This window comes from Pollicipes pollicipes, unplaced genomic scaffold (genome assembly GCF_011947565.3).
Source record: "Pollicipes pollicipes isolate AB1234 unplaced genomic scaffold, Ppol_2.1 Scaffold_5724;HRSCAF=6776_pilon_pilon_pilon, whole genome shotgun sequence".
Taxonomy (NCBI): Eukaryota; Metazoa; Arthropoda; class Thecostraca; order Pollicipedomorpha; family Pollicipedidae; genus Pollicipes; species Pollicipes pollicipes.
Genome location: NW_023596746.1, coordinates 15493784 through 15510822, shown reverse-complemented (window position 1 = coordinate 15510822; position 17039 = coordinate 15493784). Strand labels below are relative to the sequence as shown.

Here is a 17039-nt window from a genome sequence, read left to right as displayed (position 1 = left end):
GCAAAACAATACTTGGCTCAGCATCGTCACAATCACCTCTCGAGATGTTAAAGCGCGACACGTGAGTGCAGAAGTGGCAATTTCGCGCGGCTTGTTCGGTCGTCCTTCATCATACAAACGTGCGGTGACGCAATAAAACAATCGTAAGTAGATGAGCGTATTAACTAGAGAAATTTTGCTGTCTGGGACCGTCTTCCACTTATCAGTGTATCAATAATTCAAGTGAGCTTATTTCATTATATCTGATGTGTGCTTAACCATTTGCAAATGTGGAACACTCCCTTCAACCGCTTCGCCCTAGCGCCCCTAGTCACAGCCTAGGCCAACACAGCCAATTGGAAGGCATGCGGTACTCCTCTGCACGCATATTTTTCCTTATCACAGGTCATTGCTAAAACCCAATATACTCTTTGCATGGGACGAAACCTATAGCAACTTTCATCACCACGAGACAATATGTGTACGGCAACAACACTAACAAGCGGTTGAATACATTCACAATCGAAGAAGTGCAAACGCTGGTGGCAGGGCCTTAGCGTGAGTGAAGTAAGTTTGCCGACATTAAAAACGAAATTCTGGATCCACCCTCAGACGTACGCATACAACTATTATTTTCTGTCGCTTGCAGTGACTGTGAGGTATCAAAATTCGATCGGTGAATTGCGTAGCACGAGACCGACTGCAAAGAGCGTTTGAATTTCACATTGAGTTAGTTGTCTGCAGCGCGGTGCTAACATAGCACAAGAACATTCTGAGCCAAGTAGTTCGGTAATAAGATCGTTCATGCCTTTATTTATTTCACCTTTATTTCAAAGAACGACCACTGTGGCTGGGTCTTCCCTTGTAGAGCCCATGCCCCATATTGCGGGAGCCCAATCTGCCATTGCATGGCCCAGTCCAACTTTGCAGGGCTCGCACCAACATTGAGAGGCATGCCCCCCCCAAAAAAAAGATACAAAGTTCCATCGCTTGGGAGGGAGTAGCAATGTCTTGCACATCACGTCCCGGCGACAGGAGCCAATAGCTGTCCACAGTTGAACGTCCGATGGCATCCCACACAATTCTCGGCCACGGTCTGATACATCGCGGCAGCCGCAGGGCACGGCCGTCGCTGCCGCCTCAGTCGGCGTTGGACTCCGCTTTAGCGTGCATGCGTCGGACGTGCCCCAGCATGTCGTAGTTGGTTTTGAACTGCTTCTGACACACTTCACAGACGTGCGCCCCTGGCCCACCGTGGATCAGCCGCATATGCTTCGCCAGGATGCGGCGCTGCTTGTACATCTTGCCACAAAGCGCGCACCCGTGCTCGTTGTTAGTCTTGTGCGTCTCGCGGTGTTTGAGCATGGTGTCCTTGCGATCGAAGAGCTTGCCGCACAGCTCGCACGTGGCAGCGCGGTCCGTGTGCAGCGTGCGGTGCCGCGCCAGCGACGACGACACCTGGAACGCCTTGCCGCAGTCGGCGCACTTATAGAGCTTCTCGCTGCGGTGGCTGTCAGCGTGCCGCGCCAGGTCGCTCTTCGACGGAAACGCCTTCCCGCAGACGGTGCACGGGTGCCCGCCGCCTCGGTGCAGCCGCTCGTGCTCCCGCAGCGTGCTCCGCCGCGAGAACGGGCGGCCGCATTCGGCGCAGCGCAGCTTGCCGGCGGCGTCGCGGGGCTCCCGCGGCCGCGGCGGTGGCGCGGCGGCGCGCCCCGGCCGCAGCTGCACGCCGTGCCGCCGCCGCAGGTGCAGCTGCAGCTTGTAGTAGTGCAGGAACGGGGAGGCGCACAGCTCGCAGCGGAACAACGTGCCGTCGTGGAGGCGCCGGTGCGGCCGCAGGTAGCGTCGGTGGCGGAACACCTTCAGGCAGACGGGGCACTGGGCGCCGCCCGGCGGCGTGGCTGGCCGCTCGGCGGCTGGCGGCGGCGCAGTGCGACCTGCCGCCGCCGCGGTCAGCTTGCCGCCGCCGTGGCAAGGCCGGTCGAGCTCCTCGAAGTAGCCTTCCAGGTCCTCCAGGACCACGCCCTCCGAGATGTTGGACATGGTCTCGGCGAACTCGCGCAGGAGATCCTCGCCTGGCGAGACCGGTGCGTCAGTCCCGAGCGGCGGGGAAAAAACGGTCGGCACGCCACCACCATTCGCGTGTCAAACTCACTTCGAAATCGAATAGACTCACCACAGGAGCGAGTGACCACTGTCAAACAACGCAAATACGGGCGATCAACACAACACAACCGTTTCGTGGCAGGACGGGCGACCACGGTCGGTCTGTAAGTCTACAGCCTACAGCGCGGTCGGTCGTCAAACGGCCAGTTGTCCTCACCTTTGTCGGCGGTCTTCCGGCCGGGCATCCTGTCCCCAGCCGACGGCTCGGCGAACGACACAGACGGCGCCTGCAACAGGTCCGGACACAGCAATCAGTCCGGACCAGGGGTGGCTAACGCCCACAGGTCAGTGCCACCGACGCGGACCGAATGGTGGCCGGTACACAGCTCTGCAGCACACCACACGTGACAAACGCAGTGATCACCCAGTCTCAGAAACCAGCCACGAACTGGGACAAAGTCATACCATAACTACAACGACGATGAATACATATTGAGCCCTTTCAGTGGCGGGATTGTGTGCCTTTCATGAGCGTTTGCCCACACCTCCAAAAACACCTCCCTGAAGATGTTGCCAAGCCGATGAGCACCACGCTTCTTTTAAGAAGCCACATGGCGTCTACCCCCCGGCGTCGTGAGTAGATAGCATCACAAAGGGAGTTCCAAATCGGACGTTGAGTTGCGGACGTTGATCGCTCTTAACTTTCATGCGCACAGCCGTCACACGCCAATTCAACGCCACCACAACCGAGAACGCAAACACGACAAGCTGGCCCCGGTAGTGCAGTCGCTAGTGACCTCGTGCGGCCGGTCCCTGCCGGCCCGCGCCGGTGTCTCGGGCTCGCCGCCGCCCGCCAGCTCCAGCGACGTCCAGTTGTCGTCGGCCAGCGTACTGAGGTCAGCCGTGTCTGTCGACACCGCACACCATCCGTCAGTGGGGTCGGCAGCAATGCCAGACAGTGATGGCAGGTATTTTTAAGATGGCACCCCCTCAGACCAACCATCGGCCCGACAACATATTGACACATCCACAAAGCAGCGTGTGATAAGGCAAGGTAACAATGAGCGGTGAACAGGCGTTTACGAGCCGGCAGATGAATGAGAGTAGGAGGCTGATGCTGGGCGCCGCAGGACCAGGCCTCACCGGAGAACACAGAGAGCGTCTCGGTGCGGTCCAGCAGGCTGGCCGTGTCCGCCACGGACAGGATCGACAGCGTCTCCTCCAGGTCGCGGGCGCGAGCCGCCTGCTCCTTCAGACCCTCGAAGCCAACGCGCTTGTGCGTGGCGGCGCCGGCACCGGCGACGGCGGCGGCAGCGGCGGTAGCAGCCGCGGGCCGCGTCGGCGCCGACGGCTGCACGTTGGTGATGCCCTCCCAGCCGCGCAGGCACCCGAGCGCCGGAGGCGGCGCGCGCTCGCCATCGGGCAGCGGCGGGCCGGTGCGGCCGGCTAGTGAGCCCGCCCGGCTGCCGACCGAGCCAGCCGAGCTGGGCGCCGACCAGCGCGCCGGCCGACCACGCGGTCGCCGCGTCGGCACCGGCCGCACCTCACCCGCCGTCTGGCACGCTACCGTCTTGGTCTCGGCCATCGGCGGCGGCGGTGGCAGCAGCGGCGGCGGCGGTGGAAGCGGCGGAGGCGGCGGCGGCGACGGCGCCACGCCGGAACGCGGTCGTGGGGCGATGCCGGCGCTTTCCAGTACGGCAGCCGCCACCTGCTGCACCAGCTCCGGCCAGGCGCTGCTGAAGCCCTTGGCGTTCATCAGGAACACAGTATATGGCATCTGCACCACCATCCTGTCCATGTGGAGGCTCAGCACTGAGACGTTACGCCGCTGCCGAGACGCCCTGTACTTAGTCGTGATGGTGCTCTGCAGCTTCTTCAGCGTGTGCCGCGCCGAGTTCCACTGCTCAACAATGGCCAGACACTTGTCACAGATGAGGTCGATCGTGGCCAGTTCGTCGCGCGCCGCCGGGCAGATAAGGCTGGCGAGGAACTCACGGCACTCAATGCCATCCAGGCGGCGCTGGGGCCTGTCGAGTTGCTTCACCTCGGTGTTGCACACTAGACAACACTGCAGGAAGTCTGGCTTTCCTGGCTCAGCATCAGCCATTGTGTGTACCTGCAAATGATGAGCAGAGCAGGTAAATTAATGAGCAAACTGATATGATGATATGCAGATACAGCAGTAGCAGCATACATAAACAACAGAGGAAGAATGTGGCCCTGGAAATGGCAAGAGAAAACATCTATGGGAAAGATGCCCAAAGTCTGACGTAGCTTAAATTAATTGGGAAGCAGCAAGCAGATATCCAAGACTTCACAAACTTTACTTACATTATAATACCAAGTAATATTAACTACTTCTGTGAATTACTTTGACTTATAGCTGCTAAAATTTCCCAATACCAGATCTCAAACTATTTCCTTATTTGTTTTTAGGAAGTTTTCAGTGGTTTAGACCTCACATCAGTGATGGGGCAAGGCAGGGGTAAGAAAATCATTTAGGAGCAGAGGGAGGACAGATCTGACCTGAAAAATGCTTACAAGGCAACCAGTCTGCAAAACAGACTTATACTGCACCAGATGCCAAGGCAACATCAAAGTACCAAACCTGGTGCGCCAGGTGCATGCATGCAGGAGTTGTCCACAGAGAATTAAGCTTGATTTTAAAAGGATTTTTGTTAAAAAACTAGATGACTTGTGCCTGGAGTTACTATTGCAATATAATTTGGAACATTGTCCCTCAATATGCTGAAATCAGTGACAATTATGTACTTAACTCTGGGCATTCACACAAATATTCATTTCACAATGCATTTTCACACAATCGCAATTTCACAAACATTCGCATTCACAATGCACTTACAGTGCATGTGAGCTGAAATTTCCCAGTTGCCCTCTTACTGGATATTTGACAAGCAATATATATTGTGTATACAGATATTCATGAATATACAATGCATATATATATTAATATTTATATACATATATAATGTACATACAAATATTTGTGTGCATGTGTGTGCATGTGTGTGAGTATATCTTTTGCAATCTGGCACCCTACACCAATGGCTCCTGTGGCAACAAGCCCAAGTGGAGAATTTTTGATGACAATGGTTATTTCCAGAGATGATGGACTGATGACTGACTTTGGTTGAGCTTTAGGTTAAAACAAGTGCAGAATGCTGATAAGAAGCAGAAATGTTACAGACATTCAGATGCAATTAACATGACCCTTCAAAAGCTTTTTTAGAAATCACAACTTGTGAGCATTAACCAGGCACTCGCCGGAAAAACAATGAGAAACATGCAGATAAGATACATTAATTTACAAACTAAGTGCAGGCCACTGCAATAATAAGGGTACAATAAATATTTCTGATTCCTTGAACAGCCTAAAATTCTCTCGGTTCTTTCAGTAAAATCCTAGCCGAAAAATATCTCCTGAAAATAAATCTTAAGGGAAACAGGTACCAATCAACGGTAACAATGAGAATATACGATAAAAAGATATTGAATCGTTCATAAGATGGTGGTTCATTACCCTGACAGTTTGCCGAGAACTTAAAAGCTTTCAGGACCCTCCATACCCGTCGCAACATCTACGCGCGTCATATATTTGTTAACTCGTCGAGATAGCCTTGACTCGTCGGTTCCGAAGCATGAAGACCGTTGTGGCGCAGGTTTTTTGTTAAGTAAAATGCTGGATTATTCGAAATAATGATAATATCAATGGCTCATTTCACACCACTAGGTTGATATATATATATATATATATATATATATAATATCTCTCTCTCTCTCTCTCTCTCTCTCTCTCTCTCTCTCTCTCTCTCTCTCTCTCTCTCTCTCTCTTGGCACAAAAAGATATAACAGACACCACACACACACAAAAAAAAGAGCAAGACGGCAGATAAGCACTCAGAACTTGCGTGATGGGCCAGAGGACCTTATCCACGGGCATGACCGAGGTCACGTTTTTGGCGGCGGTTACGGACAAACCGACCCAGGTGGGCAATACGAATGTTACGAACATCTGACCTGACTGCCTGGAGGTCCTATGCAATGAAATCGTACCACACGCGCGGGAACAAGGGGAAGGGGGGCAGGAGGGACACTTGCCATTCAACTTTCGGACAGGGGAGAGAGAGTGATGTCCCTCCGAACTTTGACTGGGCCAGGGATAAGCTTCTGTAGTAATCGAACCCTGACAGCATGTCAAGGACAAGCGCTGTCAAGCGCTGGGCGGCTTGCCAGGGCCCACATCCGGTGGCCGATCCTGCGTGTCCGGTCTGTAATGGCAAGCTTGGGGCATTGCCAGCCGCAGCGCCCCGAGTGAACCCCCTAGGTTTGGGCTCGAAGACTGGCCGGCACTCCCAGCGATGCGAGCCGCGTATAACCCACCAGGAACCCATTCATTCCCACGTACAAACCGCCAGCAGCCACCCCCGGCAGGAAACCAGAGGTAAGGGGTTCGATTCCCCGCGGCGCCCGCCCTTCCTGCCTGGGTGAGAGGCAGGCGACGACATATAGTCTCAGCAGCTGAGAGCGTCGTAAGGCCCCAATGACGTGACACCCCTGGCAGGGACCGCCGCAACCAGTTGTCGTCTGAGGTTGGCTCGGATGACTCCATCCCAGTGTGTTCCCACGTCAATGTCGAGTCTCCTCCTTTTTCCTGGGCCCTCAGGTCTTCACGGACTCCATCCCCCGAAACGGACCTCGACACACTTCACACGCCTCCCACACAGCGACGAAGCTTCCGCTTGCGTAAGGCATCACTCCACGAAGACACGAGCCGGGGATGTCGCACACAGCCAACACTGATGCGTGCGCCTGTTCCAGGGTCCCCCTTCCCTGCCTAGCCAGACCCACGGTTTGTTGTAATATCATAAAACAAAACAAAAATAGCGTTCTTAGTTCTATGAAATGCCGAAAGTCTTTTGTCACAACGCGTTGAAGTTAAACCACCATTTGAAGAAACGCTCACCCCTGGCCGCTGCACTGTGAAAAACCTTTGTTTCGTGACTCGGACCCGTACAACTTTAATGTTCCCGGCTACACTCTCCATCAGAACAACATACATTCTGACGCCTGATAGGGTGGTGCAGCGTTTGACGTATATAACCCAGTTTCCCAGCGACAGGCCCTTCCTGAAACCCAGCTAAACGTTGTAGCGGTTACCGTGAAGCTTTAAACACGATGTGCTGATATTATCCGTTTACTTGCCTCCCAACTCTCGACTCGTTACACAATCCACGCCTGACGATTTGCTTACAATTATTTGCCTGTTATGTTAATTGCCTCATACTTGGCGAGTTTAATGTCACCCGCCCTCGGAAAGCCGATTTTTGTCTTCGCGGGGATCCCAGGTGGAAATCGTTGTAAACAAGCATTCTCTGGTACACCTTAACGATGGCACACACACGTTTTCGAGTTCGAGTTACCACACCACCTCAGCAATAGACCTGTCCGCTGCGTCGCCCCGTCTCGCTCCCTTATTCCAGTGGACTGTGACGGCTGATCTCTTATATTCTGACCACTTTCCTCCCCATCTCATTCTTACGTGTGCGGCTCCACTCCTGTCTCTGCCTTCTACAAAAAAATGTCATACAAATGATGGTGATTGGGTAGCCTTTAATAACCGCGTCACTCGGCATGCTGCATATGATTAAAGGGCAGCCATACCGGATTTCCTCAATGCCGCCCACTCAGCCGCAGCCGAAACATTTCAGGAGCGATCCAGACCTGGTCGGTCTGAAAATGTTTCATGGTGAAGCTGACGCTGTCAACAGGCAAAGGCACTCCGACACAAAGCGCTCGGAAATTTCCAAAAGTGCATTTGCGACCGACAGGCAAAACTAAGCACAACAGCGCGTAAAGCGTGTTCTGACATGTTGCGCCGCGAAAAGCAACCGATGTGGCGGAATTTTAATTAAACGTGTAACCGCTTTACGCCAGTAAGCAAAATTTGGGAACTGTCCGCTTGTTTGTCGTTCGCCAAAACTACGTGTGCTTTCCCACAGCTTGCGAGAGGAAACGACGCTGTAACCGATGCACATGAGATCGCTAAAATATCTGCGCAACAACTAGCCTCGGCGTCCTCCACAAACATCTACTCCCCCAGCGTTAACCGATGTCTAGCTGACAGAACTTCCGCCGTCGAGTTTGCTTCTGATTACAATGAAGCCTGTAATGCTCCTTTTATTATGCGAGAACTCGGACTGTCCCTGGCCAAATGCGGCGACAAAATCTCGGTTGGCCCGGATGGGCTACCTTACTTGTATTTTGTCAATTTACCTACTTTAAACTTGTCAACGCTTCTAACCGCAATCAACAATTTCTGGGCCAGTCATACTTTTCCAGACGCATGGCTCCAAGGCACGGTTATTCCATTCCTGAATCCTGGCAAAGATAGGCTGTCCGCTAACTTATATCGTCCAATATCACTCACAAATTGTACATGTAAGATCGTGGAACGAATGGTCGGGACACGTCTGTGATGGTTCCTCAAACTAACCAGCTGCTGGACGTCTTTCAAATTGATTGATTGATTAGATTCCGAGTTAACCATGGTACAGCAGAAAACATTCTCAGTCTTACTACAGATATACAGTCCAACTCGGATCGACAGCATTCAGCTGTCGCTGTGTTTATGGGCCTTACGTCAGCATTTAACAAAGTCTACTGCGACACCGTAATCTGCAAGTTGTATGTTCTTGGCCTTACGGGCCGCTTAGCCTTTTTTCTTTGCATTTCCTTACAGACCCGTTCCTTCAATGTACGCTGTCAGTCCATAGCATCTGACTTATACCAGATGGATTATGTTGTTTCTCAAGGCAACGTACTTTGTCCAACGCTATTTATTATCGCCATCAATTATGTTTTTCATGCAATCCCCAACACCACAGAATGCATCCAGTACTCGCTGTTTGCTGACGATCTTGCTTTATGGAGCTCACACTAAGGCTGCCAAGAGTCTTTCTCAGCTTTCCAAAAAACAATTTATCTTTGTGTGAATTGGTGCTCGGAATGGAGCTCCTTTCTCTCTGTTCCAAACACTTAATGGCTATTTTCAAACGAGGTCCCGAAGCATCCCCTGCCCACTCTCGACAAATTTCTAGTATTCCTATGCCATCCTACAAGTTGCACAAATCTCTGGAAATAACACTGGACTCGCGTCTAACGTTCCAAGCTCACACAGAGGATGTAGGGAATCGTTGCTTAAAACGACTTAACGTCCTCACCTGCCTTTCTGGTCGTACCTGGGGTGCAGACCAAACGACGTTTACTACGCTTTATATAGGTTTCATCTGTAGCCCGTAACCCGAAGCGTTACACATCCGATCAACGCTCAAGTATAACTGCTTCATATCTAGCACCATCTCAGTCAACCTTTGCAAACGCTTGGAAGCCATTCAATCAACGTGCCAGCGCCTGATCACAGCGGTCTTCCTCACGACCCCAACTCTCGTCATCCGTGCTGATGGCAACCTGCCAGCGCTGGCAGACCCGTGCGGTACTATTACAATTCTCAAAGCCTGCTAAACCACGCGGTATGCGCTGCTCTTGAAACAAATAGACCGCACGCACAAATACAGCGAAGGTCGTATTTCCTGCTCGACGCTGTGAAACAGGCGCGACGAGCTCCTGACATTCCAGGTGTACGTCTTGCACCTAACCTTCCATTGGCGCCTTTCTGGCTCCCAGTGCCCTATCTATTTGGATCTAAAAATCGTATATGTCTGCCGTGAAAGTACCATCTACCTTCCTGGAGAACAGAAATACGCACGCCAAATCCGTTTTGTTCTACACCGATGAATCTGCTTATGGTGACCAGGTTGGTGCAGCGGCCGTCGGTCTGGACTTCCGATTCACCGGACGTCTTCCAGCACGGTGTTATCTGCGCAAGCATACGCTATAAAACGAGTGCGGTTACATATCAGAGTTTAACGTGTTCCCCAGGCTACGATATGCACAACCCCAAGGCATCGCTGCAGGCCCTTAAGCGACTTAATCATTTGAACCACCCGGAAGCATATAACATCCATAATATAATTCTTTCGCTACCTGCCGACAAACATGATAATTTTCTGTGGATACCGAGATATCGCGGCATCGCGGAAAATGTTCTCGCCGATACTCTTGCGAACGGAGGTGTCCGTCTACCAACGCCTCTGGAAGTGTCTCTGGTATTAGGTGATGTACTTCGTTTAACTTAAGTCCGTTTCGTTCGGTATTTGCAAAATCAGTGCGATGTTTTGCATGCTTGCATGAAAAACACATGCATCAAATCAAGTCCAAACTCCAGCCATGGGCGACGTCCATCACGAGAACAGGTAGAGAGAAGTGATCTTGGTGCGTCTGAGATGTGGCGATGTGGTGTTTGATTGTGATTTTAGTGCCACACTCGTCTCACCCACGGCCACCTTTTCAGTCGCTCTGCACAACCGGTCCGCGAAACTTGTAACGTCCGGCTTAGGGAAGAACATGTGTTGGTTGAATGTGCTGATCTAACTCGGGAACTATGTTACGGAGTTACGGGAGCTTTGTTGCGAGTTATTTGTTGACAACCCCCTCCCCCCTTTACGCCTTCCAAACGCTGCTGGGCGACAATGGCCTGCCTTAGCCGCTCTTATCCCAGATTTCGTAATTAAATCGCCATTAGGTACGAAAACCTGACGGGAACTTATTCGCCACTGGACTGCTCCTAGTGTCGTAGTACGTATGCATAATGACGGGTTACTGTAATGGCCCGACACCCAACGTAACCGAGGTTTTAATCACGGATTTTCCCCACATACGTGCCATAAATTGCTATATTGAATGACGGTCCTTGCTGACCATGTTTTCCGTATTGCCTAGCCTAACAAAGCGAGACTGCCTATGCGTGGCTTTCCTGTATTTACCCTGTTTAAAGTTCCCACCGGACTTATTTAGGATGAGCAGGCTTTGTGCGGTATTAGTTAGGAGCCCGCTTTTCTCTCTTGGCAAATAACGTAAGTTGACTCCACCAACAAAGGCTAACAGCACCATTCCGAATAATAGAGATCGCCATCGCCAACCGTTTGTTCCGAAATGAAGCGCTCAGAACAGCCGACGTTGTATAACATTACAAATATTTTAATTTCAACATTTGAGTTCATCAAGACAAGAATTGCAAGCGCCAGGCGCGAACATTTTCTTTGACTAAGCCTGAAGCTCATCAGAAATCTGTCAGGGCGAAAGGTGCCCATGTTCGGCCTGTTCGGTGACCCAAATACATGCTTTTTAAAAAGATAATGCGTGAGTTTTCGTGTCCATGGCCTGACAGGATGTCATGCCATTTGTTTTGCGGAAAGATATTGATTTGATTACAAGAGTTTGAAATTGCAATTTGCATGTGTGCCATGCTGCACCATTTTATTGCCTGCACTCTTGCCGGCACTCTTGCCGGCAAAATTTAACATTTGACTGTGACTGACCCGCAGGAAATTTTGGATGTTGGTGCTGGTTCTTCATCATCAATGCTAGCAAAGACCATACGTTCACAGTTTTATCTCAATGTTTTGAAAAGTTGTATTAACACATAAAATCACTACTCTGCATTTTTTAAGGTATGGGGCAGCTCAAATAGGAGTGCAGGCATACGATTCTGTTGAGCATCTATGATGGACCATTCAACAAGAACACAATACTGGATAATCCGTTAGTCCCACCTTGCTGGGCCCTCAGTCTTTGGAAGTGCATTTGCAATAAGTCCTGGTTTATTCTGCTGCTGTTTCCTCTTTCATATGAATGATATGAAATTGTATTGACGACTGTACCTGCAGGAGCATTTTTGGCATCACCAAACCAACGAAATCTGCTCAACACGCAATAGACTAGGAAGGGATATATACGTATGGTGGGCATCAGCAACAGTGCCAGTGGTGGTAGAACTGGAGAAACTGATGCTTTGTGGAATTTGTGTTATCAAGGAGTTGTACACCTCAAATAATAAAGCATTGTAGAAGCAAACATTTCCTCAGAAAAGCTAGGAGACTTGCTATACTACAGCATAGCAAATGCTTATGACTGCGTCTCGAATTTCATGAAAAACACAAATGTGAGCGCGACACATTTGTGGGTACGCATTTAAGCGCAGTCTTTTCTTGTTATCCATCGCTGGACAGTACATTAGCCACTTGTAAGCAGTAAGCAGTTGGCCCCCTCGCCTGGTAAGGGGGGGTGTATGAGACATCCCTATAACGTTTTCCAAGAATATCTCTCCGGCATGTGGTGCAGTCGCAACCAAATTTTTGTAGCTTCTTGGGGATTCATGGCACATGTTTTGATACCAAAAACGTGTCTCTAGCTTTTCTGGTTTTTGAGAAGCGACTGTTTTGGGGCAAGGAGACTGCACGGCAACCCACGGCTGGCGCGGGCGGCGGGCGGCAGCGGACGAGGCCGCTGAGCACGCGCGGTCGGCCTACACTGTCACATCTATGGAGCCCTACACCACAAATGTATGCTCAAAACGCACATAACTACACACCACTGGGTTCAGAATTACACAAGAAACACGCATGTTTAAGTTTCATGTTGTTACGAGACATCGTTTTGTAAATATGGGCATGTAAAACCGAAGTAGTTCGATTTTCGGGGAAAGTTGAAGTGTACTGAAATTGCTTTTGTAAAGCATTGACTTTTGACCTCGCCTTGTGTAGCCAATTATTGACGGCAGCATGAAGCTTATTACCAATCGCATGTCTCATTGAGACTAATCCACCGCTTCTTTTCTGCGGGGCCCTATCTTTTTGGGCTTGGGAACGGCAGTGAAAGGGGGGGGGGGGCGCATCGACAGCTCCCCTTTTTAAAGCCGCGTTGTGAAAAACGACGAACCGGGGCGAGGGTTAAGTCAATAGATCAGCTGGAAATCGGTCCCTTTTGCACCTTCCCCAGCAAAGTATGAAACAAAAGTTTTCGTTGAAAGAGCGGTAATTTACCAAATATAACTTGTGCTTCTTCGATTAAAAAATCATGCAAAATGTTGATCTAGCGTAATGTCCCTCCTCCACTCCTTCCAGACATTACTGACAATAAGGACAGCACAAAGTACTACAAAGACAGCACGTTTTTGGAAAAGCTATGTTTGCTAGATTTGTGTCAAGTCAGGCAAGATATGTGAAATTATGTCGTTTTCTGTTATCCCAACATAAGTAAATGTTAGATTTTGACCAGTTCTTAGCTATACAATGCAAAGGAAGGCACTTGCCATCAGATGAGGCCACCTTGGATCCACCTCTTTTCCTGTCTTAGCTGCCTGGCTATCGTGAAATAATGGGTCCAGCATTTGGAATCGTGAAAACAGTGCGGTGTCCTCAGCAACTAGTTTCGCTATCTTGACAGATCTCATCTGGGATCCAGGATCTGGCAAAATCCAGGATCAGGTGTTTGCATCATGCTCTCATGGCTCACGATACGATGATATGTGTAAAAGCCGAACCTAACGAAGAATATTTGTGCTAACTGGCAAGATGAGACAATATTACAACGGATTTGAGTTACAGCATAAGTGCTTGAATCATGCCTACATGAATTTTGACTCTCGATGGTATGTGACTTTTTAAAGACTGGCTCGAACCTTTTGATTGGATGGATTTCTGGGATCAGCGCCCACGCTAAGCAACGTCAGGTAGTGCGCTGTGACGCTACCTGACTTAACGCGTGGCCACTACCACCGGCCGCAGACCATCCTGTTCAGTGGCAAATAGTGGGCGCTGTAAGCGGCTCGAACCGACCATGCCGCTGGTTAATTGGATTGGAGACCCTCTAATCAACGGAGTCATCGGTATGAACAATTGTGAAATATTTCTTTTCATTCTAATCTGCAACTGAAACATTTAATTCAAGTAGTGCTTTGACTTCTCAGGCGGGATGCGTTCACTACATTTTGTTTATGTCCCAGTACCACCCATACTGTGCCATCGCCACCCGTCTCATCCCCCGATGAGACATCTAACACTTCACCGGACCCTGCTCCTCTGCCATCATCCTCATGTGGATGATGGTAGCATCTTCACATGGTAGGAATGATAGCCAAGATGGATTTCTATCATATATTTGTTCCACAAGCCTACTAGTAATGCTATTTTATGTCGCAATGTTGAGTTTACATAAATACGAAGTGTAGCGGTAACTGCGATTTTACAACAACGCATGCAAGTATTTGGCGCCAATCGCAACGGTGTCCTGCAAACAATGGTACTGACCAACCATCAGCCTGTATGTGTGACGTACTTCTGCTTTGTTTCCTTCGACGACCAACACGCTTCTTAGCTTCTATAAAATGAGAATCATTTTACATCCATCACCACCCTATAGAGGACCTCAAATACATGCCTTATCATCGCTACATCAAAAGACAGTATACCACATCTTATCATGCCATTTTGGGATATACCCCGAACTCCCCTGAACCAATGGTGCATTCACGTTAGTCTGGCGTAGGTCGGCGTTCAGGTTTTGTTTGCTTTGACTGTAAATAGTAGTTTCCCTTTTTGGTGGTGGCTTTACGCCGCATGGGCTACCGGGGAAAGAGCGCCGTTAATATCTTGCGTGGGTTGGTAGAACACGACACGAAGTGACAGGTGAGACTTGAACGCCCAAATTTTCGGCTGAGAGACGAGCGTTTCACTCCCAAACTACCCCGCCACTTGGTAGTTTTCCCTGACGCAGTTACCGATTTCCTATGCACCGATCATGCTTATCATTTTTACATTGTTTAGAGGCATTGCAAAAATAGGAGCTAATGCGGGTCATGTGCGTAGCAAGTGTCAGCTGTATTTTGGGGGAGATCAACGTCGGAGAGGTGTGCAGTCAAAGTCCGGCGTATTGTTACGTGTGACATGGTTACGATAAATGTCAAAATATAACTAAGTGGTATTGGGGATCAAGTCTCACGGGAATTAATATAACCCGACTCGTGATTTGACTGACTTTGTGTGCGTATCAGGTTGGGCCGGTTATGGTGTACTCGGACTTCAATGTCTATCGAAAAGTCATCTGTGATGTCTGTATAATTTTGGAGTCTTTTGAAAATAAAGGTTATGGGGATCCGAAATGAAGATTTTGCGGCCCCTTCACTATGATATTTTGCTGACCCCTCGCCCCAAGGGGCAGGGGGCATATCCCCATCCCACCCTCACCGCCTACCAGTCTTGACCCGCCATCGCTCAAGGTCGGTTGACAAGACACACGTCATCGCCTCATCGCCTCAAAGCGTAGCACGTTCTTTCTTCCTAATTCGTCATTCGGCTCCACGCTTAAGCCCCATTTATGTCACTTTGGTGTGGATCTGAGTATATCCTGTGTTGTGTTTATGACAGCAAAACCCGATTCTGTGTTCCGAGAAGTGTTGTTTGTACATGCTATATAGCTGGTGCCTCCCTCGCACGAGACATGTGCACTGGGCCATGCTGCCTCTAAACTCTCCCCACGCAGGCTCTAAGCGCATGTTTGCTTCAAGTCAACAGGTACCCACCAGCGGCTCAGGTACGCATGGGAAACAGGTACTCGCGCTTTGTTGCTACACATGGCCCGCTGCTAGACGCCTACGCATACTCCATCGCCCATCCCGTTTCAAGAGGGTTTGAAATAAGCACCGTTCAAAGTGCTCTCTGCTGCCCCTGCCCTGAGCACACGGTGTACCTACCCCCGTTACCAGGGACGTAGCGAAACAATGAAACGAACTGTGCATATTAAGAACTTTTGTTATCAAATCCATTACATATATATATATATATATATATATATATATATATATATATATATACCTGCATCGTGGCTATATTTCCCTTGGCCTCACGCGAAGTATGGTTCACTGACTCCTGACTTATGCGGTTACGGCCATCGGTTGCCTTGGCCGATCAGCTGATTGTTCACGACATTTTCGTTCGCGCCAGCCTGCCTGTTGTGAAGCGCATGAAGTTTGGTGCGTGGATGAAAATGTTCTAATGGAATTCGTAATTGGTTGGACGGGGGCGTTTCACCCTGTTTTTCTCAAGCGCCGTAGTCGTCCAGCGACGAACTCCCAGACGGATCACGACTTGTCGCATGGGAGTTGGTTTTCGGAGGCGGGCTCAGCGTGGGATGAAACAAGGAGCAAGTCAATATGGAAGTAAGCAAACATTCTTGTCTCACATGGTTGCAATTGTCGATAAAATAAGGATCACATTTTCACGGAACATCATTGCCGATATCCAGTGCAGCAATAAAATGATATGTAAGACAGCGAGAGTAGGTACTTACACATGCGTGCGACATAACACATGCAGAACGGATATCACTATCAACCACATATTTCTAAGCATTACATGATATGAATTCGCACATTGGCACTCTAATTCTGGTTACACATATATCCCGTTATATAACTCCGTTCGCAGCTAAGGCAAGATATTACTGAGACTAGAAAAATGTGAGAAGAAACACAAATGCACGGTATGCTGTCATCTTAACCGGGGCATGCATCAGAGAAAATCTGGCTCCGCCTGGAATGGCGGAAAAAATCTTATTAACTTGCAGAACCTGCCGCCACCCTACTGCCTACTGGCCACATATCCGCTAATAACCGACAATAACATGATGTTCTGACATTTGTCCCGGTGTTGCTATATGCGATCGGCTGCTTGCCACATAACGCCCGCGCTATTGAATCTCCCGTTTCAAGAGCATTTGTAGCATGCACCATACGCTGGGCTAGCCGTAAGCGCACTGAGTGCTTCTACATCCATTATTAAAGACTAAGCGAAACGATGAAAGGAGCTGAGCATTTTGAAAACTATTATGATCATATTAAATTTGAATGCCCATATCTTTGTCATATTTCGTTCGGTTTCATGCGTTCACTGCCGTTCGTTTTACGTGATAACAGCTATTGGTTGCCTTGGTCGATCATCTTATCGTTTGCGCCATTTTCATTCGCGCCAACCTGCCTG

General features: G+C 49.7%; 1 protein-coding gene across 1 annotated transcript; it reads right to left on the bottom strand.

The window, feature by feature from the left end:
* Positions 1–785: 785 nt before the first annotated feature.
* Positions 786–6078, bottom strand: LOC119102710 (zinc finger protein 133). Its single transcript, XM_037226168.1, has 8 exons — positions 6032–6078; positions 3699–4201; positions 3634–3640; positions 3229–3358; positions 2940–2992; positions 2303–2372; positions 1999–2054; positions 786–1656 (listed from the first exon to the last, which is right to left on the bottom strand). The coding sequence occupies exons 1-8, from the start codon at positions 6044–6046 to the stop codon at positions 1120–1122; spliced, it is 1371 nt and encodes a 456-aa protein (XP_037082063.1). The 5' UTR covers positions 6047–6078; the 3' UTR covers positions 786–1119.
* Positions 6079–17039: the final 10961 nt, after the last annotated feature.

Excerpts from the sequence above, each read along its gene's own strand:
- LOC119102710 (XM_037226168.1), bottom strand. Across the intron at positions 2,993-3,228 it reads GACGCTCTCTGTGTTCTCCG|ACACGGCTGACCTCAGTACG; the intron begins GTGAGGCCTGGT and ends CGGTGTCGACAG. Across the intron at positions 2,055-2,302 it reads CCGGAAGACCGCCGACAAAG|GCGAGGATCTCCTGCGCGAG; the intron begins GTGAGGACAACT and ends CGGTCTCGCCAG.